Below are 26,367 nucleotides of genomic sequence, written 5' to 3'. Positions count from 1 at the left end.
CCTTGGCCAACCTCATGTCTGTGCTGGCACCTGGTAGCTGCTCTGTGACCAGTGAACTGACTTCTGTCTTCCACTGCAGGCAGGAACTGTTCCCAGGCCTCCTTTTTACTCCCTCGGTCTGGCATGTTTAGAGGGGCTCCTGTTCAGAGGGGCTTCGCCTGGATGGATCTGCATCCACCACTGTTAAGCACGAAGGCACTACGTCTAGCTCAGAAATCCCCCGAATCGTAAATTTCTGGAGGCCAGAAGAGTATATCACAGTATGCCTGCTCTCATAATTCTTTATCTCCTACTGAACATGCTCAGAGACAGCATCCCGGGTTTTGGTCTGACCAAATGTTCTATTGGAACTGCTGCTAGTGCACCTTCAGACAAACCTTGCACGTCCTTGTCACTTCCACAAAGTAACCTACTGGATCTTCATCCAGGACTTAACATAAACATGCAACTCCTTTTTGCCAAGAGGCGGACCAAGTGATCTGTTTCTTCCGGAATAAGGCAAAAATTTTCTAAATATACTCAGTCCTGGTTTTAAATTACACTCTGTCTCCATCATCCAAAGTACTAAGATAATTATGTCCCAACCTCCTCAAAGCTTCTTTACCAATCTCTGACTCTGCTTTACCCCTGTCCCCAGGGAATAAGGAGGCCTGCACTGCTGCATCCATGTATTGAGTCATGCCTTTGTCCTCTGGATGAATATTTGAAGCCAAAGGATCATGCCTGCTCCAAATATGAGAACTCTAGTGAAAGACGATTTCAAAAGTACCTATTCCTTTACTTTTGGAAATGACCTACTTGTACCAAAACAAAATATCCTACTATTCTTCACACCTGCATGTTTTCTGCTCTGGGAACAGATCAGTTTCCTCTGGAAGTGGTTCTAACATAGTGGGAATTGTCCACAGTGATGTGACCTTCATCTTATCTCCCTCTCAGACACAATATGTTCCAGCACTGTGTAGTGTCCAGTGATCACTAACTGTGCTTGGTAGAATGAAGGAGGGAAAGGATGGAAAAATATCCAAGTGGATATCGCCATACTGAACAAAATACATCAATGCTTGCTTTATCATCATTTTTCAAGCCATTTCCCCACTACATTTTTTTTTTCATCTCTCCAGGAAACCTGAAACCAGAGTCTTTATCCAATCCTCAGCCACACTGCTGCCCTCCAATCTATCCTTCCACCTCTTCTACTGCCCTTCCAGGAAAACCGCTCTCCTTTAGGAACTCCAGTGGTACCCTGTCTTCTTTGGATGATACCCTCTTTTCCTCCTTTTTTTTTTTTTTTGGTGAACAAACATTCTGGCTTACAAATATGAAAACCCTTCACCATCCCCTTAACCTCCAAGAGGATTAATGTTTAACTGGAGCTACTTTTCCCTCTTCATGTGACTATTCACTTTGCCACAAAGATCTGTGGCCCTAAATGAAATCCTGCCTCACTCAAACAAATGGCACAACTTTACTTGGGGTCGGCATTTCACTCAAGGTGTATTCCCTTAAAATAAAGGCAGTACAGAATTCGATGTGTTGTCTCTGAAATATGTCTACACAAGGTACATTATACACTCAAAACCACCCCCATTTCAGCTTCTGAAATCTAGATAGAGCTTATGCAGATCAGAGGAACCGGCTGTGCAGGCAACTATTTTGATTTTTCTCTTCAAGATACCCTCCAGAGCCTCCACACCAAAAGCACAACAGAAACCTTGAAACTCTGAGATTACAGCTGCAATCCCACATAAGTTCTGCCTTTCTTTCCCCATTCCCAGTCAAATTCAGAAGAGTTGCAGTCCAGCAAAACATTTAAACATGTTCCTAAACTTGTGTTATCCTGAACAGAGGCTCCTTCCTGAGCTGAAGTACAGCAGTTTTTGCAGCCTCGCATAGATCCAGATTAGCTTTTGGTCTTCACTGGAATGCTCTGTATGTGCCACATTTCTGTCACACACACACAATTCTTGTTAACACAAGGTTATTAATGGCAATTTCCTTTGGATAGAGCAGAGGAAGAGGAATTGACTGTTAATGTTTGGCTTCGAGCAACAGTTTCTTCCCCAGGTATTTACTGAAGATATTTTATAGCAAAACAGGAACAAATATTCATACAAACCCAACCAATAATACACAGAAAGCAAATGAAGGCTAACGAGCACAACCTCTGCTTCCCCAATCTAAACCAAGTAATATTAGAGATACTACGCTAAAGCTACAGGCAATGCAAAAAAAAACGTTTTCAATAAATATAAGGAAGAAATACTGTCAATACGTATACATCCCTAAAACCACTATCACTTCAAATAAACTGCAAAATTTTCTCATGTCAGAAGACATCTAAACATTTCTTAATGGTTTAAAAATCACATGGACTTTTTTCTGCTATTAATATGGGAGCTGTCCTCCCTGCTACAGTTCAAAACATCCAATTTGCTTCCCAGTAACAGCTCTAGAAAGACTTTTAAAACTACACATTTAGAGAGCACCATCTGTACTCGGTTCCAAATAAAGAGAACAGACTAAAAAGTGGGCGTCAGCCATCCTGTTCTCACAGGACAAGGAGTTAATCCATTAGCAGTTAAGCCAGTTGATGAGTCAATTACAGAAGAGTTGCAAGCTTCCTAAAAGCCACTTCAGAAAAGTTTTAAGTTAGGTTAATGTAAAAAATGGTAAAATTATCTGTGACATTGCCCTGAGGCCTTGAACAAAGACACACGCTTGCTGAAATTTTGAACTGAACTGATTTAGTGACTATTACTGGCACTGACATCATTTCCTCCTGCCTTGGTCTCAGACTCGTAACCCCAGTTATTAACAGGGAGCGATAGCTGAACAACGGGAGAGTAAAGCAGAAGGGTAAGTAAGGAGAAGGAATTATTTCCAGCACAAGCTGATTTTCAGAGGAGACAGAAGACTCAAACACAAGTTGCGGCAGAGCAAGAAGTATGCAAAAATTATAAGGGAAGAGCAACACGAAAGAAGAGGTACAAACAAGAAAGGATAAATTTGCTTCATAACTAGAGCTGTATTGATTCTTGTAGGGAAAGAGGAGAAATTTGTATTTGATGTAATATGGTAGGAAGCTAAGGAATGGGTCAACATATGAAGGCAGTTGCAGAAGCATTCCTGTTAAAGCAGCATGGTGAGGAATGTAAGAGGAGTGAAGCACAAAATGACAACAATTACAATATACAGCAAATGATTATAGCCTAGACAAATGCTTTATCCGAGCTGAGCATGGCCTACAGAAATATTAAATGGAAGCAATGAGATACGGTCTGTACAGGCAGATAAGGAGAGAAAGACGACTCAAGACCAAAAGGCAGCTTGGGAGTAAGATGCAGAAAGGCTGCTATGGCTACGTAACGAATTCAGCCAGTGACACTAAAAACTCCTATGTTGTTTTTCTTTGCTTGGAAACGTAGGTCGGTCTCAAGAAGATGCACAGTATGCTATATGGGATGTATAGAGTTTGTGGAAAGCAAACTGCAACAATCTCTGACTTGAGGTCTGTCCAACTTTAACCTGTTCCCAGGAAGGAGCTGCCGACACGCGGCACAATCCCACCTCTCAGGCAGTGCCTGCGTGTCACTCTGTACAGGCACAAACACATCGGCAAACAAAAATCAGCTGCATAAGCATGTCCTGACTTTTCTGCTCTGCCAGCCAGCAGGGTTCAGAAGCATTTACAACTATTAGATGGATTGATACCATACAACAAGAAGGAAGACAAAATGAAGAAGCTGGTTTGGGGACGACTGAAATTCATCCCAAAGATGGAGTGTGATACTTGGCAGGGCAAAAGTTATCAAGAAATCACCAAGAAATGAGCCAAAGAAAAAGCTTTTGAGCCTACTGGCACGGATCTGATTTTCAAGTAAGCAAAAATATAAGAGAGGAAGAGACTAAAACCAGAAGCTTTAAAAGAACTTAGGACAGAGTGAAGGAAGTGAGGCACCTTGGGGCAGGAGGAAGGTAGGGAGTGGCGTTCAACTTTAAGAAACAAACCAGCAAAACAGAAGCAGCATGTTCTTAACTTACCTGAGGGTTTCCTACCTAGCTGGTGAACAAGGGCTTCCTCTAAAGTGCTGAGCATAGCCAAGCCAAACAACTAGCTCAGGCTGGCCATAGACAGTAATAATTTAAATTAAAATTTGGATATGCTGGTAAGCAACCTGAACATCTGTAACAACTGGGAGAGCATGAAGTAAGGCAGATGGGAGGAAAGCATCCAAATGTCATGCTGCAACATACTTGAACCACAGGGCATAACAACTCAAAACTCTTGGGCCAAGGGAAAGCATCAGATGAGAGTCTAGATCAAATCTGGACAACTTTTGGGTGACAGGGGGTGCACTCAGGAAGGGAATGAGATGGTTTAACAAGAGCTGTGGGACTAACAGAATGAAAACCCAGCCAGCTTCTTCTCATCCCTACCCAGTTCAGATATAGTTATTTATCTAACAAGTCCTTGAAGACTCTTTCACGTAGATTCTCACATTTCATATTTAATTAGATGTATTCTAGTGGCAAATACACCTTTCTAAATGGAAAAAAATAGCTCACAGTTTAAAAATAAAATAAGTAATTATTTGTGGACCTAAAAAACAATCAAAGGTGCCTTCAAACACTACATGGAGGCTACAACCTTCTGTATTGGGCATGCCTTAGCACACCTGAGGTGGGTAGAACTTTTAATGCTTTAAAAACACAACTTGAAACAACTCAGAACAACTTCTGATTAGATTTATGTGAATAATCAGACAATCTGGGATCTTGATTAACAATACTTATTATTAAAGGGCAGTGATCTTTCATACACGTGCAACACTTTCATTAAGGAATTCAAATTAAGCTGATTCATCACCGCTACTGAAAAATTATGGCAGTTAAGTTGCCAACTGAGTCCCAAAGTAATGCTGAGGTATTGAATTCATTTTGATAAGAGAAGTGGGCTAAGGTTACACAAATTGTGTCACAGTTAACACATAAATGCTCTCCAGCTAGAATTAAAGAAATAATATTAATAACTTGATGCTGTCAAGATTTACATAACTAAAAAGATGTTAACATATCTCATTGTGATTACAGATAATGCAGTAATCAAGCAGGGAAGGTAAAAAAAATACACAGCATCAGGTATTTAACAGTAAAATCAAGGCATTATGTTCTCAAAAATTAAGTTTTATTAAAAAACAAAGTACAGAAACGTGCAGATCAGCACTCAGACCAAGTTTGTGAAAGACAAGAAGCAGAACCATAGAGTCTTCTTTAGTTATCCAAATAGCAACATATATATCAGGCCTGTTAAGTTTCATTTGCCTAAATTTTTTACACTAAGGCACATAGAGCTATTCATTCCAAGTAGTACAAACACCATAGGCATCAAAAAGCATGTTTTTGTAATATAGTTTCCCACTGTCCTGGTTTTGTTAAAAACAAGTTTCTCTTTTAGGGAATTTTCCCTGTCAGCTAAAGTCTTCTTACTAACTGCAGTTTTCCTGAAAGTTAGGTACATGTTTTGGTAGACATAGCAATGGAATGCAAGGTCATTGATAATGATGCATCCCACGAGATGTGCAAGCAGGAGGTGAACTGAAAATTGACCAACTAAAGTATTCCATCCCATTCACATCATACTTCCTATAAAAGTGGGAGATCACGAGGATCTCGTCCCTTTTCCTTATGGCCGACATTGGGAGAGGACCTTGCGAGTTGTCCCTGCGAACTGAGGCCTAGTGTCAGACTGAATCCAGCTCCGGTTGGCTGCGGAGTCCAGTCCAGGACTTCAGGTGCCGGCCCTACATCTGCCAGAGCAGTTGCCGGGAGTTTCAAGATTGGTTTTGTATATTTTGTATTATTTTCTCTATTTCTATTAGTAGCATTAGTAAAACATTTTTAATTTTTCCAGCTCTCTTCTCTCTGCCCTTCTTTCCCTCCCAATCGCCTGTCCTTAGTGGGAAGGGGGGAGAGGGAGGGGCTAAGGGGGGAAGAGCGGGGAGAGAGGGTTAACAATACATCTGCCACGGTTTTATTGTCACTCTGCAATCAAACCACGACACCCACAAAATTAACTGAAAAATCCTCCTCAACGTCTCTGACTTTGTGAGAGGAGAGATCAAGTAAGATTCATAAACCATTCCTCTGGTCCTACAAGGCCACTTACTTCACTGTGACACTTGTTTATGTTAAAATCACTGAGGTGGGTACTGAAACATCTCACATGTAAGGCAGTACACGTGCAGCTTTTCAGAGGTAGTGTTAACACTTTCATTGATCAATTGCTGTTCTTTCCTATCAGTAGTGGATATACTGTTGTGGCTATTGGTGCCCTCAGCTCCTGCTAGAGCCCCTCCCTTACAAGTTTTAGCAAAGGGACTGTCTCTCCTGGAGATGTGCTACAGTGTTCTGTGCCTAGAGGATCACACTGTGAACATAATCCAGAAATTGCAGGAAGGATGTTTTGGCACCATTCTGTAGAAACACCAAAAGAAGTGGGTCCTGCAGAAAAAACCTTCCATTAGCAGTGAAACCTTCATAATAAAGTATCATTCACTGCAATATTACAACTGTAAAGCACCAGACTCGTAAGACTCTCCACAACTTTTAAGCCATTGGGAAAATAGTCACTCACAATGATCCTGCCTGATGCTTTCTCCTCTGAAAACATACAGACATACTATCTGACAGCTAGTGTTTCAGGAAAAAAAAAAAAAAAAAAATTTAGACTTTTCTGAGTGACGGCCTACTAATGAGTTATCACAGAGCAGTACCCAGAAGGTACCTGGAGAGGAAGGCACAGACTTTTAATGGAAGACAAAATATCTCAACCAGTTAGATGGGATAAAGCACCAGGTGAGATTTCCTGCACAGAGCGCATCAGAACAGTAAACCTGGTACCCTACCAGCAGCAAAACATTACATATACTGTGAACAGTTTCTGCTGGCATCCGATCCCACTTTACTTTCTACCCTGAAAGGTCAGTCATGTCTTAGGTTCAGATAAAATTTATGATATCCCACCCCAAAGAAGGCTCTGCTTCACCAAGTGGTGGTTATACTGTTGTTTGTACAGCACTGAGATCCTTGGTGATGAAATAAAAATGCAAAGTAAGAGCTCTCTTTAAAGAAAGTTTTTAGTGTCTTGTCACTTTAGATCTTCTTAGGGGAGAACAAGAAGCAAATTAGGGCACAGTCAGGTAGGCATTCTGGTATAACCAGCTGTAATTAGTAGCCCACGTCAGCTTTCTAATTCCAGTTATTACACAAAGAGTTCACACTTGCACTAAGTTTCTCCTTGTATTTTGGGACCAAAAGGATCATTGAGATCATATTATCTGGCCTCTTTCAAGACAGCGATGAAAACTCTCACCTAGTCAAGTTGTGCAAGGAGTTCTTGATTTCTACTGCAACTCCAGAGCACCTTCTTGAAAGAAATTACGGCTTAACGCAAAGGACTCACAATTATTAAAATACTCTTATGGTGTTATACAGAAAAACATTCACTGATTAATGATCACGGCTCAAAAAAAGAAAAAATAAACCAAACAACAACCAACACATCACATCCAAGTGTTTTACTACTTGTTTCCCATTAGATTAGTCTTTAGCTTCCAACCACTGAGTATCACTGTGGTGAGAATGAGTAACCATACAATCAGAAGGACTCTCCTCTGAATATCATGCAAATTGTGGTTTCATCACTTTCAAGTTTTTCTTGCATAAATCAAACATTTGCTCACTGTGAGACACATTTGCCAGGTCTTCAGTTCTTCCTGTGGCTCTTCCGTGAACCCTTCTGCATTCAACAGCATCCTTTTTAGCTTGGTCTCCTAAAGATACAGGCTTATGAGAAAATGTTTTCTGTCTACATTTGGCCATCAATCTCTCATTGATGCTATTTTTGGATCAGTCGGTGATTTCCACAAGACTTGAAAAAGTGGTAGAGATCACAAAAGATACTCCAGTACTATGAATTTTGTTAAATCCAATGGCTGTGTAGAAAAGACAAGACCACTGGATGTCCCCAGGGGGAAGAGGGCTGCATATGGAGGTTTGGTGATTCCCTGTAGCCTTTGACTCTACAGAAACAGCGAGAGTCGGCCACCGCACTATGCCACCTCTTACCAACGTGATATTTAGGCCAGCAAGGCAAGAACTGGACAACACGGCTGTGATTGTCAAACAACTGAGAAGGTAACACCATGTGCAGCCAGTACATCTGCAGCTGTATAGTCTAGCTGAATTCTAGCCTCTGTTTGAATCTTGTACGAAATTATTACAAAACCATCAGCTTGGAAGCAAGTCAACTGCAAAATGAGTTAAAATTGATTGCAGATGCTACTGCCTCCAAAAGCACAGCCTCCTTGCCAATTTCTGTGCTTGTTAGAAGGGTATCTTGCATTTGCTTGCAAAATATTTCCCTTTTCTCTTTGTATTTGAGAGAACGAAATTATTAAAGGAGGAAGTCGCAAACTACCTTGTACAGTGGGAAGGAAAAGAGTGGGACAATAAAAATTACTCATCTCAAAGTGCTATTGAATTAAAAATATATATTAAAAGACATTTAATCTTTCCCACTCACAAGTTCTTTGTATGTTACAAATACGTAATTAACAACACAGATGAAATACTTTACAATCAGCTCTTACTGAAAATGCCAGAAAATGGCATCCAAGGCAAAGATTTACACCAAGAAGCAGGGGGAGGAGGGCGTACAGTAGACACCTGGTGATTTTAGCACTGTGGACTCTGGAAAGGACTTGGTCACAGTGCATCACCAGTTGTGCTCCCAGTACAATAAAGTATCCACAAACATGAACATGATTTCTAGCTCATCTGGATGGAGTAGGGAAAGAGATACTCTCTCATTATTGTCACATACACTGTCAGACTTCTTGCAACAACTTCCTCTCAACAAATAGTTCTGTGAACAATAAAGTGAATGAAGGGCATTTCTTACGTGTTGTGTACGATGTCTTTGCTCTTCTTATACTTGCAAAAACCCCCACCTTCAACACCTATGGCCCTGGGAACTCCTCTTTACCCTCCAGCTTCCCCTGTTCCTCTCATGTTCCCCATACTCCTTCATGTCCCCAGTTCCCTGTTCCGCTGCCTAAATACCACCTTGGCAACTGTTGCTCTTGGAGCAATCGATAAAAACTTGCAGAGAAAAGTGTGATTTGTAAATTGTGTCCCATCACATTGCCCCTTTAGAAGCTTCACTAGCATTGTTTCTTGATGGTGCATGCCACAGAAGCTGTGGGAATTCCAACAGTCATTCAGAATGAAACAGCATATAAATTTACCTTTGTATTATGCTAAATACTGTGTACTTTAAAAAGCCTTTTTATACAGGTCATGTTACAAGACAACAACTAATGTTTCCTAGGGCCCTACCTCAAACATAATTCAACTGCTCCAGCCAACCACCATTAAAAGTGATTAGTGAAGTAAAAACTTCAGATGCTTAGGGTACCGTGGGCATATCCAAGGTGGTAACAATTCACAGTTCTCAAAATCCATGCATCTCTCACAAATATGGATAGTTCAGGAATGCTCCCTAATGCCCTCAAGCCACCATAACACTGTGACCTCAAGCACATTTAGAAGCTAAAAATCATTTATCAAAAGGATTTATGCTTGAATAATTTGCTTCCATTTCCAATCCCAGACTATGTTTACTCTGTGTAAAATGGCAAGTACCCTCATGTTATTTAAACAGTGGCACTTACTGTTGAAACAGACTGACTTAGAAGAGTTACATTCCAGTCTTGAATTACAAATTCAGTTTTATACATGTTCTAGAGTCCTGTAATGACGATTCAAGCTCAAAATGGCAAGCACTTCAAAACATGTTCTGCTGGAGATGGACTAATGCCAAAGGGTCTAATCAAAGAAGTTGCTCTTGATTAGGATGACAGATATGAAGATACTTGTTTGTGATTGGTTTTGTCTGCAGTGTTTCTTCAATGCTTCTCCTCTGTTTATGAAATACTTTGTTTATTCCAAAGAAGGGTCAAACTGATACTTCATTTAGTGGGAAATCTGGCAGCAGGAAGACATGGTATATGGGCAGGTTTGATGGAGAGTGAGCAATTTAAACTTGACTAGGGCTACAAAACAGTTAAGAGAAGTTTAGGGGGCAACGGAGAAGCAAAGCGGGGAGAACTATGTAGATGGCAGAAAGTGTAACCTCAGTGCTGCCAGAGTTGGAAGGAAAAAAACCCCCGTACTATGCTAAAGCCTTGGACAAAGATACATATCCATTTCTTTTCTCTTCCCCTCCCTACTCCCCAACATCTGCAGTATTGCAGCACTACATGATAAAAATACCAAATACTCTGTGATTTAATCTCTGAGCAATTCTGCCCAACCAGTTTGTTATGAAACACATACAAGAGTAAAAGCACGACCAAGATGAAATCTTGCAGGAAAAGGCGCAGCTTGATGCAGGGTATGCTTTCTAGAGAAAGGAGATTGTGACACATTTTAATGGATACATCAGTTTATTGAAAATGAAGCCTTGAAACCACTTTATGCCCTCATTAGCATTCCATACTAGCAGCAAACAGAAATTGAAATTTTTCAAAATACTATGAGGTGACTTGATTGATGCATACATTAAACTAGCCTGCAACACCATTTTTTTTCCCTGATTCCAGCTTGTATTTCAGGCAGGAAAATAAGCTTCTTTTGACCCTGAAGTAAGTTCAAAGCTCGCTGTATGATGCATGTCTCTGCAACAGAGTAGAAACTTCTCTAAAGCAACACAAAATATATATTCTCTAAACCTGGAAGCAGCAAACCCAAGAGGCAGGGTGGCTCAGGGACCCATTCGGAACAGAAGCAGAGAGCACTGAGAGCTGTAACACAGTGGGAAGGGCACCCGCTGCCAGCCCTGGCCTTGGGCCACTTCCAGACACAACAGGAGCAGCAAGTCTTGCACCAGGCCAATGTACCATCAGGAGCCCAAGACTGAGCACTGCTGCCTCGCCCAGTAACGAAACAGTGTCATCAGCTCACTGACTCCATGAGAAAACACCTCCTGGTCACTGCTGACTTTTTTGCAGAACACCGCCTCTAATTTAAAAAAGACAGTATGGCACATCACACTGAAGGGAGGAGCAAACCCTTCTCTACACCACTGACAAGTAACAAGAGTCCACACGCCACCACCACCATCTCTTAAAGAAAACTGGAATGCTATGACAGATTAAAGAACTTCCACCAAGATAATGGGTCCCAAAGTGTTTTTCATTAAAATGGCATTCAGAAAAAAAATACATCACAAAACAGCACAGAAAACCATTATCCAAAACTTTAGTGGCTACCCTTCCTGCACTCCTGCTTTCCACTCTTATTAGCATCAGAGCTAGGACAGAAAGCAGACAAAATATGGTCTTCAGTGCTATAGATACAATATAGCCACACATCTCCAAGTTCTGCCTTTAATCCAACCCTTTAGACAGTTTTTTTACCTTTTCCTGGGATCTGATGAAGATAGTTATCTACAGGAAAGTAAGCGAGCTCCAATGTAAATGAGAAAAGCAGGAAACGAGCTAGTCAGTAAAGGAAAATTCTCAGATGACTCAAGGATGATGACTGCATGTTTTAATGTTATAAAAAGCATTTAAATATATTACATGATTCAAGGACTAGCTGTGCTCCTGTAGTTTTTCAAGGTGTCTCCAAATGGAATCACAGGTGACAACAGCAAACCTTCACCAGACAAGATGGGATCATGACCATGTTTTCCTCTTATGCTTAGATTAGGATGTAGGTTGGATCCACAAGCAGGAATGGTTGTTATTTCAGCCCTTCCGACTAGATTTGATATATGTGGCTTTGCCTTTCAGGAGCTGTGACCAGCAAAACAGAGGCTGACTCTCTAAAATTGTCAGAATAGAGTATCATTTACCTTAACCTCAGAAACATCACATTGCATAAGAGAATTTTAAAGAGTTACATGAAGTCAGACTGATTTAGGGCAATGGTGGCCAACCTGCAAGCAATGTGCTGCCCACACCACTTTCCAGCAAAACTCATGGGTGAGGAAATTCAAATGTATAATGTGAGTGGTCAGAGAGGCAGGTCAGCTGCTGCCCACTGCGTGCGCTGTGCTCGATTCACATGGCAGAGAAGGCTGGGGAACCGTCACCCAGTCCCAGCACTCCCACCCCTGGGCAGAGATCCTCTGCTTAACCAAACTTGACAAATGACACCTTCCTCCTTATCTTCCTCTTCCTCTTAAGAAGGGCTTTTAAAAGCTCTTAAATGCCCACAGCTCAGTCACTGTTCTCTTAATGGCCCCTGAAGTGTTTATCTTAGGGATGTCATATCTACTTATTGTTTCCTTTCCTCCTTGCTCTTGCAAACAGCCCATTTAACTTCGTTCCACATGGTCAGAATACATCTTGTAGAGCTCTCTAGGGATCTGCACAGCATTTAAATAATAAATTAATGCGGAGCAGCCATGTCTTCCACACCAGGTCTACAAATGCTTCATTTAACAAATAAAATTTCAGAATTGCTAATGGATTTTGTAGACTCATTAATTGCTTGCTGGAAAACTGTGTTACAGCATACGAAAGACAGCAGTGGCTACTAAACCACATACGTTTTTATTTAGCTATATAGATTTACTGGCATGGGAGAACAAAAGGAGGGGGGGTGCTCTCCAAAGCAGATGTTTCCAAGATTTTTTAAACCAGGAGACAAGACATAAGACAACACTTAAAGAAACAGCTGGGGACACTGAATAAATACAGACATTTAAATGCGAGTAATTACATACACATGCTGGAATTCTCAAAGGAAGATCAGGGAGCCAGGCTCCCAGCTCATGCTGACTTTCAACAGGAGTTCAGCAGCCTGTTCCTTCAGGCATGCTGGAAGTCAGATGTCATCTTGCTAAATACGGAACACTGCTGCTAAATGTTGCCTCTAGTAGCTTAACCAGAGCAAAACCTACAGATTTCTACACAGCTATCTGCAGGAACTCTCCTATTAAAAAAAAAAAAAGGAATGCATATATCTGCTGATCCTGGCCTGTGTTGCTTTGCAAGATGAAAGTTGTCTGGACCAGCCCAAAGACCTTAAAGCCTCTGGGAAACCACCTTTCTGTGCTAAACACTGATGTGCTGTGCAGAATCCGCTTTAACAGTGGTGGGGAAAGGTTTACAAAAGGTCTAGGGCTCCTTTCTGAGTACTTTTGTTGTAAAGCAGGAAGGATATCTGTATACAGAAAGTGGTGTCTCCGGAAAAAAAGTTAGAGGAAAGTACATGCCATTGTTTTTCAGAGGTATTCACAGAATATGGGTACACACACTCCGGTGATGACTTAATTCAAACACTTCAACCTGGCATGGCTGCAGAAGGCGCATCCTTCCCTGGTCCCTGCAGCTTATTTTTCTTCCTCTACATTAGAGAAAAAGAATAGTGCAGTTTCTAGCATGCACAGTATTAAGGCCTGATTCAGCTTAAAAAACATGAGGGGAAGAAAAAATTAAAATACACCATTGCTCAAGCAGCTGCCAGGAGCTGTGTGTCAGCACAAAGGGGTGGGTATGGACACGAGCTGCAGGAAGCATGGGAAAGTCTTGACCGTTTATTTCCACAGCCTTAGTAACTTAAAATATTCATAAAATTGCAGACAGATTTCTGACAGGTAACAAACCACTTAACAAGAGATGACCTTCATTTTACAACCAGTGGAAGGTGAGGCCAGATGTTGGTAGCCACAAGAAGCAGCTGACTGTGCAGAGGGTCAGGAAGGCTGTGGCTGTAAAGAGCGTGGAGGAAGACAATGTGAGATCCTTTGTGAAGGAAAGAGAGAGGAGAAGCCAGAACCTACTGAATAAGACTTGCTGTTTCCTAGCACTCAAGATGCACTACATGGCACAACAGTAGTTAGTACAAACGCAGTTACATGAAGTTACCAGGCTGCCAAGTCCATACATCTTGTCTTTCATCTGACAAGCACTTGGGCAAAGGTCTGTGCTCAGCAGGCTGTAGGCCTGCTCTCTCTGTAGAAAGTGAACATATGACACATCAAGAGCCTGCATCCCGAGTCGTGTAATGGGGACACGAGAGACTTACAGAGACTCAGCTGACAACTCAGTGCCCAAGCCAGTCCCCAGGACCATCAGGGTTCACAGCAGATCCACAGAGGGAGCCCACAAGTAGCAACGTTTTCCCAGAAAGAGCGGAAAAAGTGAGAGTTGTGGTTCTCACAGAGGATGACAGCAGGAGCCGCCAGGAGACACAAGAAGTCTGAGTGTCGTGCCTGCATCTGTACTGTCAGTGTAACTTTAAAATCCACTAATGCTTCTCCTTATAATCTCTTTTGCAGAGATTCAGTTTGGGAGATTGTGCTGTAACAGCTGGCAGAGACTAGCCCTCCAGAGGCCCTCTGATGAAGCATAACAGCTTAGTGGTTTAGGGCTAAATGAAAGTACTGAATGCTACCTAAGGAGAACCTATTAGGTAACAGTTTTTAAAACTGTGTTTTTGTTGCTTTTGCAGAGGCTAAGAAAGCTAATGTGCCTTTTGCATTTTAAAATAATTCATTACTTAATGTTCAAGAGCTTAGCACTCAACAATTTTAATTTGCCCTCCCATTCAGATGAATTTTCCCATCCACCCATCCAGCTAAGTCTTCACGGTGTGCTCCATGGGACTGGAGGCTGGCTCAGCAAGGCCCCAGCTGCTTTTGAGGATTTCTGGAATGCAGAATGGGCACAGGCTCATAGAGCACATTGGTGAACACCTATGGCTCAGCTGGTAAGAAAACTGATCTTTATTTTCTGGATAGGTAAAAAAGTTTCCTAATTAGCCCTAGTCTTCATTCAGCCTGAAACTGTCTTTGAAAGAAAAAAAAAAAAAAAAAGCACTATTCTGGAGCTTAAAAAAGCATGCACCTCCAAGGTATTTGCAAACAGTTGCCCACTGAAAGCAGCTTTAGTTCTCCTTGCAGATCTGAATTGTTTAACCGGTTAGATCCATGAGGCCATTTGCAGGGTAGTGTTTATCATTCTTGCTGCAACAAGTTCATGAGCCATCCACAAGAAAATCACTTATCTTTACAAAACTTAGTCGGAAGCTGCACTACCCTAATACACCCGGTCTCTGCTTTTCACTCATTAACTACCTATAACAACAGTTCTGCCTCCTCTACCTCTGCTGTTCTTCCCACTAGCAAATTCCAGCTACACAGAAATTTAGCTGAGCATTCCTTAATTACTGCACTCTCTTCTTACATGCCTAAGCATTACAGGCATACTAGCTATGAACAAACCTGAACAAGATTTCAGATCATGTGGAAAAATGTTAAGAGCTGCAGTTTGCTGTGTAACTTTCTAAAGCAAACAGTGCAGCATGAAGAAAATGCTGGACTACATTCTGAACTGCTTCCCCCCGATCTGCCCAATATAATAATTCCCCTTTCTTTTTCTACATCATTCCCTTTTCTTTCTTATTCATAAGACACACTGCCATGAAAACCTGCACCAATAGAAATACTTACTCTAGAAATACTTTTATTTTCCAGTTCCCTTATCTAAACTGCTAAGCTTTACTCTCACTTACCACTCAAATAACAAATACCTATGAAAACTAGCCAGAGCCCAACAGAGTATCCAGGTCAGCGACAGAAGATGACAATGGAAAGGTGGCTTCAGCAGACAAAAGCTTGCTTGGGCTCTGATTTTTTGTTTCTAAGAACCAAGGGATGGATTTAAATCAAGATAAACTCTGAATTGTATGATTCAGTGGGTAAAACCTCAGGATTCTTCTAACATTTCAGCTACTACATTGTATTTATTGAACAATGCCTTGCAAATCACAGTTACAGAATGCTTTGCAAGCCAATTTAAGTATTTGCATTGTAGAAAGTGAATGAAATAGTCTTCAAATCAAGGCCATACAGACAAAAAGTGAATACAGATTTAACACGTGTCTGGTCAAATGAACAGAAAGGTAGAAAAACGTGCTGCATGCTGCCATGTTGTTAAAGTTGTCATTGCCTTATTGCTTTTCATGAAGCAAGAAGCTGCATATGTTACATGTTAAGAGGGACCTTTTCAGACACCTCTTTCTAGTATTTCAGGAATTTTACTGAAAAATCCATTGGTACTATAATGTTACCAGGACACATTTAACTGAAGACAAAACCTTTAATAGAAAGCTGGCTGTGGCATGGCATACTCTCTCAGAACAAAACAAAGAGAGGTGAACACTTCTGAAGGTCCTTCAGTATACCACCTAACTATTCAAAACAGACCATGGTGAAGGTGGAAGGATGTTCTAGTTAACCTATATTTGCAGAGTCCCAGACATCACAGGATCTTAACCCACAATTAGGCTTCAAAGGATACAGGCAGAGGCCTTTGTGGCCGTATCACACCACTAAGGAGAAGTATCACACACTTCCAGAAAGACCAAAGGGGAAAAAAAAGAAAATCAGGTACTCAGGACAACTGTGCTCCTTTTCCCTCTCTACACACAGTCTCCTCCAGGCCTATTCTGAGGACAGTCCAAGCTTACTGATAAGCCCACTGCCCTGTATGCCCCACACACATTTACTCTCTCCCACAGCAGAGATACAGTGGGGTAGAAAGACAAGAAACTGCTTCTTCCCACTTTCCATTTCCCCCTTTCTTGCAAAGCCCAAGGACCTACAGCAATACAAGTAACACTTGAACATAACATGCCAGCCTAGGACTTGGAAGATGCAGGTTTAAACCCTGATTTCTCAGAATGCATGTGATCATCATCACTTGGTCATATTCAAATTTCACAATGGAAAGTGACACAATAGGAGTCCTCAGGTAGTAGTTAAAAGGAAGACTGGGCCTTCCGGGTGGTGCACAGCTATACTGACACAGAAGATTTTGTTCTGAACGAGGTACAGCTCTGTCCCGGTAACATCACGCCTTGTGCCAGTAAGTCCACTGGAGCTCAGAGCCTACACAGCAACTTGCATCAGACTGTCCCTGTTATTCACTGTGCCTCATCACAGGAGACTGCAGAGAGAAAAATTTCAAATGTAGCTACCTGCAGCGCGCTGGTAGAGCCTGGATGGCCAGAGGGTACATGTACAGGCACGCAAGATCACGCGTCCCAGCACATCCTTGTGTCAACAGTGTGCCTAGCAGGATGGAGGTCAACCACATGGCTCATGGCATTTGTTAAGAGACCCTGGATGTAAAGACTGCCATGACAGCTTGTTAACAAAGCCTCAGCAAAGACGGTAATGAAATGACGTCAAATACTGGTCTGAAAAGAGGGCTGGTGAGAGCTTTCCTGGCAGAGCATTTTTTTCTATTGACACAATTGCCAGATAGCTAGAAACGTATGATGCCAGCACTCTGATTTCTACAGCTCTTCTGCCAGACAGATAACACAAAGTGGACTCCTGACAGAAGCCACTCAGCTCTGCCGCTGCTCCTAAAGTGGCCACCTGAAAGGTTTTGGTGTGGTCAGAGAGCAATGGCCTTCCAGACTCCTCCAGGAAGGCAAAATCTTGACTCCCATCAGAGTCATGCAGCTTCTAGGTTTCTATTTGTCTAAGTGAGACTGGAAAGTTTATTCTGAAGCTGCTTTAATAACTGACAGCAGACTTTTGTTTGCTAAGTCAGCTCTGTAACACTGTCACCACGCAAGTTCTACAAATTTGCTTAGATGGTATGGTCCTTAATGCAAATCAGAAGGACATTCATATTATCCTTTGATGTCTTTTTAGTATTTATGCCATGACTAAATTGGATGAGTGATTTATTAACGTATAAGAATATTAGGAAGAAAATTATATAGCTTATGTGGAGAGAATCTGTGATTTGACAGAAGGAGAAGAGAAAATGAAAAAAACCTTCGCATCCTTTAAATTCATAAGGATATCACTGATAAAGAACAATTAGTATCCAATCAATGTTTTGACTCCTTCAACTATTTTTAAATAAAGCATTGCACACTATCTGTAATTAGTGTGTTTCTCATAACTCTGTAGTTACATTTCAAATCCTACCGTGTTGCAAGCTTATGGCAGATGACACCAGTGTCTGTTATGACTTCACTCAGTCTCAGCTCGAGATGGACCTTCCCCTGAAACACACCAAAAACACCATATGAAAAATCAGTTTTATGCATAGCCAGGTACACCACTCCAATGTAAAGCAAGTCACTTAATGCAAGTAATTCCAGAAGGAGTTTAAGTAATAGCTGTATAGCTAAGGTATTTCATCTACTAGAGGATTCAGATTAGTAGCCATTTCATTAAGTTTCAGTCCATAATTCTCACCATTATCTTATCTCTGTATGTTTTACTAAATGAGGGATATGGAATGTCTGTGAGCTGACATAACATATTGTTGGAGCTTTATCTATATTTAGTACTTCAAATATTAAGCAAAGATCTGCAACACAATCATTGAAAAGATATCACAGCAGTGTTATAAATGAATACCTACATATTTTAAACATTAGAAAAATAAAAATTATTGAACAATATAAGCTGTGAGACGAGTATCAGTAAAACTACATTGGGCAACTAAAAAAACAGTTCAACCATATTGCTAGCATTCATATAATCTACTATTACAGTCTTCAACTCCTTACCATCACATTAACTTTATTATGACTTGAGCCAAAATGTTATGTTCAAATATGCTAAGAAAATAAAGTCAATCATGAATACAAACTGCATTCCTTCTATTAACTCTACTGCATTTCTAGACATGAGGATCCACTCCCACTGGCAAAAACTCAGCACCATTCTTACAGTGTATACATGGTAAATGCAAAATACATGTTATTATTGATTTATTCTTGACATGCCAGCACTACCTGATCATTTTGTACAAATTATCATGGCCAAAATTGAGTCATTCATCTTCATAACCACCTCCCTCCACCCTTTTTACCAAAGGACCCTAAATTGCACCCTGCTAGTTAGTCAGAGTTCTAACATGAGTCTCATCTTTGACTCAGATCTACCTCAACTCATACAATCCTTTCACAAGATCTTCCAGATTTGGCCTTTCCTCTTTTTGCACATGACCAGAACTCTTGCCAGAGACTTCCCTGTCTCCTCTGCCTAGTTACAGCAACCTCCTGCTCTGTGAGGATGTCTATCCCGCGTAACAGAGGAGGGTGAAGACCACACCCTGGCCTCAAGTTGCACCTACGGTGCTAGGATCTACTCCCTCTACAGCAGATTTGTCACCAGCTTTCGTCCAGACAACAGTCCAAAGCAGCGCAGGGAGTGCCGTAACTATTAAGTAGCACAGACACGCAGAAGTTCAGTTCAAGCTCATTCTCTAGTCATTTTACATTTAGCAGTCTAAATAAAGACTGAAGTCAGCGCATGAATGCTTGTCCTGAAGAAGCCTGTGAGAGATTCTGTTACTTACTGCAAGAGTGATTCTCTCCCCTTCCTTGTGCACGCCTTTCTCGGTACCACACTTCACACTTACCTGCATTTCACGCTTCTACTCCTCAAACCTCTATCACCTACTTGTACATTCAATATTCTGACTCAGTAGTGGTTTTTTCTGTCTAAGGGCTGTAATATAGGCCTTTAAAGTACATGCGGCAGATGATAATGGTGTTTGTCCAGAAAACAAGAAAAAAAAGACCTCTCCAAGCTGTGTAAAAGCCCACGTCGCGGAGGTAATGCAGCAGCTCGCTGACATTTTGAACAGGGAAAGACCCAAATGTGTGTGCGAGTTTAAAACGATGGTTCCTGCCAGGTGTCTTTTGCATCATCTCAAACAAAATAATAAAATCAAACAATGCAAGACCCAAACATGTTGCATCTGGCTATCAGACTCCTGATTCTTCAGGTCCGTTTTAGCAAGACATGAATCCTCCTTCACCCTGTCAGCATGTGCAAATGTCAACACTTGTAATTTTCTTTTAAACTGAAGCCTGTCCCCATGAATAAGAGAATTTATCTGCACAAATGCGTAAAGCTGCTTCTAGACCCATCTATTTAAGACTCAGTACCACTGAGTGCCCATTGCATCCATGTGTAACAGCACTAAGCACACAACCAGCTGAGAACTCCGGTTAAGCGGGACGGTTTTCTGGCTTTAGCTTTATTACATTCTCCCATACTCTTCGCTGTTCTCTCTTCCACTGGTCACTTTTTATCACAGGAGCTAAACCACTAGTCTCTGGAGATCAAGTTTATGTTATGAACCTGTAAAAACACTGCTGCCACCTTCGTTGATATCCTGCATATTACCTTTACCAGAGAAACTGACAGTAATACAAGTTTTTCAGAAATTAAGAGACAGGAATAGAGATGTAGGAAGTCTAGAGAAAATATTCCTTTGTAGGAAAATACCAAGAAGGTACAATAATGTTTTTATTGAAATATTTCTGGTCATCTTAAACAAAGGTGAGACTGACCTCTCTCAGGAAAAAAGAATGCTCCAGTATGCTTAAGTGAGCCTGAATGCAAACTTACTTGCAGTGCCAATTTGCTCAGTCTCAGACTGTTATGGAAGCTCCCTGGTTTAGAAATTAAGCTGTGAAAATCTTTTAAAGTCAGCAGTATTTCACTTATTTCCCAGCTACATTAAGTACAAAAATGTAGCGCTGCCTCCTTTGGGCCAAGAGCCATTTCTTCTTGTAGGTCTCATTTTTCTCTTGTTAAGATTTAAAAATGGTCAGCCGCTCAAAAAGTGACTCAAAGCTTCAGACAGCAAAACAGAGGTCACGGGATCACTGGAATCAGCAGCCGTATGACTGTTCCCAGAACCCTCCTTGCTTCCAATTAAAAACTCTAATACATGAATGCATTCAAATAAGGTTACACTAACATACTTGCAGGCTTAATTCACAGGAAATAACTCCTACATAAACAGAATGCTTTGTCCCAAATCAATTATACCATTAGACAAAACTTAAGGATTCACCAGAATAAATTTAATCCTGAGCAATGCCACTAGTTGGCTTACAAAATACCAGATAACACATTTTTTCAAAGGGAAGACAAAAAGCTAAGTAGTGAAACAGAATCAAAATAAACAGTTCATGTAACCAACAGAAGGTAAACTGATCGCCTCTACTGGATTAAACGTACCACAGAAACAGGAAGTTGCCAACATCTTTATTTACTGAGAATTTATAACAAAGAAATTTTTATTATCAAAAGAACACTGCAATAATAACAAGAGCCTCCAATTGTACCAGGTGTGCAGAGTTATTGATAACATCTACAGCAGGAAAGATAATGCGGCAGGATAAAAAGTATGTTGTCCCTGTTTTACAGCTGACACAGTGTCTTGGTCCTGCTCAGACACAATCCCAGTTGCAGAGACTGGGATCGAGTCCAGGATCAGCCCCAGACCTGTGTTCTGGCCACAAAGTTTTCTTCCTTCAGCGCAGAAAAAAAAAAAACTCAGAGAAGAAGCTGGAAGCTTGACAACTTTGAAGCAGAAAGCATTAATTACTAAAAACATCTCCATAAAAAAAAAACAACACTTCAGGATGTTCCTAGAAGCAGCTATCATTATCATACCCTTCACATTTGGAAGGGTAGGACATTTTCAAGGAACAAGCTGAAGGGGTGCCAACTCCACTGCTGAACGCTTCCTTTTTTTTCACAAACTCCAGCTGATATGGATGGGTGGGTTCACAGGTTGTATGTCCTCTCTAATCACATCTAACATCACATAATGGGGCCAGACAGCTGCCACTGTTCAGTTCTTGATTAAAGAAGCCATCAGTAGATTCAATTTCTTGTAGGGAAGGAGATAGTATTCAACAGGAAACCAGTAATAAAAAAAAACTTTTAGAAGGTCTGAGGAAAAGAAATTATACTATGCTTGTTAAATATCCATTTTACTAAAATAATGGAATTGAGTTCCAGTCTTGTTAACATTCTCATAATACTAACAGGTATCAGGAAGAACTACACACACAGTTATCTGAAAAACAAACTGAAATGGATCTTAAGCTTGCAAAGAAAAGAAAGAGCAGAATCAAGGTCCTGTTTTTATAGGCACAGGAAAAGCCAGCATCCAATCACCTCATTTCTCCTTGTGGAATGCAGCTGTGAGTGACTGCGGGCTCAAACACAAGCAGACAGACAGTTGTAAAGTAAGTAAAAGTATACAAATGCTGCCTACCTGTATCATGTTTTCAGCAGTTGCAAGTTTGCAGTTTAATTTAAACACAGTGTCTTGAAGGAGAAAACACATGACCACAGATTACCCTAAAATTATTCCTATGACACTGTTCTGCCACCCTGGCGTGAGGCTGTTCCAGCATCTTGAGCAAGCGGTGGGCCTTACTTCGCAGCAGCGTTTGCAAAGCCACCAGGACTCCGCTGGGAGCCATGTCCCAGCGCGGTTACCTGCACGTGTTTTGGCCTGGAATCTGACACACACCACGTGATCCAGCGACTGTGTGTCCGTTCCGATGCAACATCTGATCCAACTCCAAACAGAAGCAATCTGGTTTTTCAGGGAAAGAGTTACAAAAAAACCAGCAAGAAACACTAGGAACTTCTGTGTTCTAAGGCTACAGTGAACGCCCAAAAGACTGACAGTCTGCCTAAGTTCAAAAGACAGGAGCCATATCTACCCAAATGACTTAAATCATATCTTTAAGGAAGTATCAACCAGATCGCCATTATTTTGTTACCGCGAAACAGTTTTCAGAAATCTTCCACTTTCTAAAAACAAAGAAAAATAATAAGTCTTCATGTTAATTTTCAGCAAAAACATACAAAATATACAATCTGCTTGCTTTAATATTAAATATCAAGTCAATTTTCTTCATATACAGGGCTCGCACGGCACTGTAATTCTCTTCTACAAAAGAACAATAGATGATATCACAGAAAACTCCTAGAAAAGTTATTTGTCTGCTATTAAACCTGCTGGACAAGAGGTTTGTGGTCACCCACCATCCTACTTCTCACTAGCCTACCCAATTTTGCCGGTGGACTTTCTCCTCCAAGGTAGGAGTGCATCTGCATGGAAGTTTTCCAAACATTTATTCCACATGGGGACCCTTATCTCAGCACAGATCCCCAGCCTCATCAGCTCTGCAGCTCACCTCAACTCTGCTCATTGCTCAGGAGTGTGGAAAGAGGGATCGGGACCAGCTTTTGGCTCTTAACTCCTCCTCCTGCTGGTACAGAGTGACTGTTGGCAGCCTCACCCCAGCTCTTGGAGATGGAGGAGGGAGGAGATGTAACAGGGACAAGTTGTAGGACAAGACTATGCTAAGCAGGTGACATGAACCACAGCCCATGACTAATGCCAGCTCCTTATTATTTGGCATCTCATATTTAGGACTGCGATACCCTTGATATGTTCTTTACTTTCCCCTTGCTGCAAGTTGTCTGGAGAAAGGAGCACTGGAAGAACTCAGTGCTGCGCACAGACCATTCCAAACTACAGGATAACCTGTGCTGTTGCTTTCTTTGACTTTCCAAACTTTATTTCAGGATACAGCAAATGTCTACTTTGAAATCCTCTTGGGCAACTTCGAGATGTCACTTTCTGGCACTGGTGAAGCTTAAAAGCAAACAAAAAAACCTGACCCAAACTTTAAGGGCTCACTGCCCATGAGGGAGTGGGAGAGATAAGACCAAGGGTGCAGCAACCGCTTCAGGTAAATCTCACCCTGCAGTTTTACCAGCAGCCCCGCACAAGCTCACAGCCTAACTGCAGGGTCGATAGCAGAAGGAAGAGTTTGTTTGCTGTCTGCATTTGCCACTTTAAGAGCTGCTCCTTCCTTTAGCAGCAGGCAGCAGGTGGCTGGGAAAGGTCTAAGGATCACGCTCCAGACTGCAGGCTGCCTGCGGGACCACAGCGCGGTACATGAGAATCTGGAACAACATCCACTCTATCACTGAGTGCAACAGCTCTAGTGACCGCTGCATGGATTCAGAAATGCCAGGCAAAGCAGAACTGATGTCTGCTTGGTCTCCATATGTGCAAGCATGTCAGAGTTGCTCAGTAACTGACAAACATCTTCAAACGGCACAATGTCAGCCTTCCTGTTTGTCTAAAGGAAGAATGCCTCCATACAGTCAAAATCCCTATAATTTGTCATGTTTTCCTCTCAAATACTTTGATGCAATACAATATGTAGACAGTGTAAATAAAAGCCACCTGGCTTTCATTTCCCCAAACTGTGTTCTGCAGATACAGAATCCAGGTATGTTATTTTGAAATAATATAAACTTGTTATACAGAAGTAGGTGGTCCTTACTACATGCCCTGTTACCAACTAGGCTTTTTAAAAGTAACAGACCAAAACCGGATAGACTGTCTTATCCCTTTAGGCTGATAAGCCTGAATACAATGCTCTTACATTCACACAGGGAGGAAGTCTTGCCACAAAGCCGGATCTGGTCAATAACTGGTCTTTTCGTTTATTACAAACATTATTTACCATTGTTGACACATTATTCAGTTCTCTGAAATAATTTTTCTGGTAGGCTTATAGCTTTGAAAATCTTTCCACCCTATCAAAACAGAGATCTCATCTATTTTCAAAACAACTCCAAGAGAGAAACCTAAAAGCCACTGTTCATAAAACAGAGGGTAACACCCATTTATTTCCTGTATGTGGTGGAAAGCTGATACCAAACTTGGAACCAGGTTCTTCTTTTTACAATTCGCATATACTCATGCTTACGGTAGGTGATACAAAATGCATCAGTGACTCATCTTCAGGCTAGAAGCATTTAAATACCTACACAAAGATAGTTAATGTCAGTGTTGGACAATGGGCATGTAATGCTCTTAAGTGTTTAATTGAGTAGATAATTCTGTCAGTCACTGGACTGAAACAGCCCTATACATCTGCTTCTCAAGACAATTTGCTCAACCTAGTTTTTCTTAATAATATAGATTTGAAGATCAGTAACTATTAGCATCAGAGCCATTCCAGTTCAACACAATTTGCTCGACATATATAAAAGGCATTGATTTATACAGAACAGTAAGCAGGCAGATACGGGAGAGACGGTGGCAACCTTCACAGTATTATGAAGGTAGGGTGAAAGAAAAACAACAGTAACACATTTCCAGCTTCCTCTGCAGATCTGGGATAATCTTCTCTAACTGTCACACAGGACTGAACGGAGAAGAGCTAATTCAAAAGCTTGCGGTGAAACCTTGGCTCTGCTGAAGCCATGGCAAAACTCCCACTCTGGCAAGGCCACAATTTCATTCATGAAGCCCGACGCTTGGGATACAGATTCTGCATTCAATGGGAAGGTGCTGACAAAGGAGGAGAGCTTTCCTAAGAAGCACAGAGTGGCCTGGATACATTCTTCTAGCTGATATACAGGCAGCATTTCAGAGCCTGTAGTGACTTCCAGCAGAACAGAAGGATTTTAGGTGTACTCTCCAAACATACCTGTAAGTCATGTTTCCCACTAATGATGCATAATCCACGACCTGACATCCATATCAGTCCATACTCACGAATGGGCATGTTTAATCAACAATAGTCAAAGGCCTGTGTAGGCAAAATGCTAATGTGGTGGAGGAGGAGGAAGGGCTCTTGGTATCTGAAGAAAGTACATCCTAATATCATCAAACCTTTTGCACAAAGCTTTAGGTACAAAAGGTTAAAATGGGAGACAATTTGCTTCCTCAGTGATGGTTATCTGTCCTTTATATGCCTTTTTTTTTTTTCTTAAGCTGATAGCCAAATAGATATGTTTCACACACTTCAAAGTTCTTATGAGGAGGAAGGGGAAATCAGCAATTTTCAAGTTTTTATGTCAGATTTTTTCACCCCCAACAATGAGTTTTACATAAGACCTTGAGCATGACTGGCTTTGGGAAAGCACTCTGTCATTTAATACTGAGAACTCAGCTGTAAGAGAACGTGACCATTTCACATTTGTCAGTGCTGTGGAGGAAGTAACTCAAAGCACACTTGAAAAGAGGAACTTTTAATGCAAGAGCCTGCACAGGAAAACACATCAGAATGATCTAACTCTCATTGCATTTATCCTCTGCTTTGGCATATACAGACTACATGGTTTGGAGTATGCTGGTGTATTTTGATATTAATCAGAACGTCTCTGGATCTTTAATTGCTCCACTGATTACATGCACACGAAGGGTATTTGGGTTGCAAAGTTCAATCTTCACAACACAGACTTGAACAATGCAGGGCTGAAGTTACTGTGAAAAAAATGAAGGGGAAAACTACTCAAAAACAGGAAAGGCCTTTTAAAGATTGCATGTGCACTGGGACTTAAATTCCACTGAGAACACATGGACCATTGAGAGCATCTGTCAGCTACAGCCCCAGGCAAATATCTGAATCAGTTACTGTTGGGTAAACTTCTGCATGTGAAGAAAAGGCAAACATTAATGG

At 41.2% G+C, this 26,367-nt stretch overlaps 1 protein-coding gene across 2 annotated transcripts in view; it reads right to left on the bottom strand.

Annotated features, from left to right (window-relative positions):
- RASA3 (RAS p21 protein activator 3) overlaps nucleotides 1–26,367 on the bottom strand; it is a 134,131-nt gene that overhangs the window by 40,888 nt on the left and 66,876 nt on the right. For both annotated transcript variants that reach the window (XM_065651437.1, XM_065651442.1), the window contains exon 5: nucleotides 18,029–18,105. In XM_065651437.1, the coding sequence (XP_065507509.1) occupies nucleotides 18,029–18,105 (77 nt within the window). The remainder of the gene's footprint in view (nucleotides 1–18,028; nucleotides 18,106–26,367) is intronic.

This window comes from Caloenas nicobarica, chromosome 1 (assembly GCF_036013445.1).
Source record: "Caloenas nicobarica isolate bCalNic1 chromosome 1, bCalNic1.hap1, whole genome shotgun sequence".
Taxonomy (NCBI): Eukaryota; Metazoa; Chordata; class Aves; order Columbiformes; family Columbidae; genus Caloenas; species Caloenas nicobarica.
This window is presented reverse-complemented; position numbering and strand designations above follow the sequence as displayed.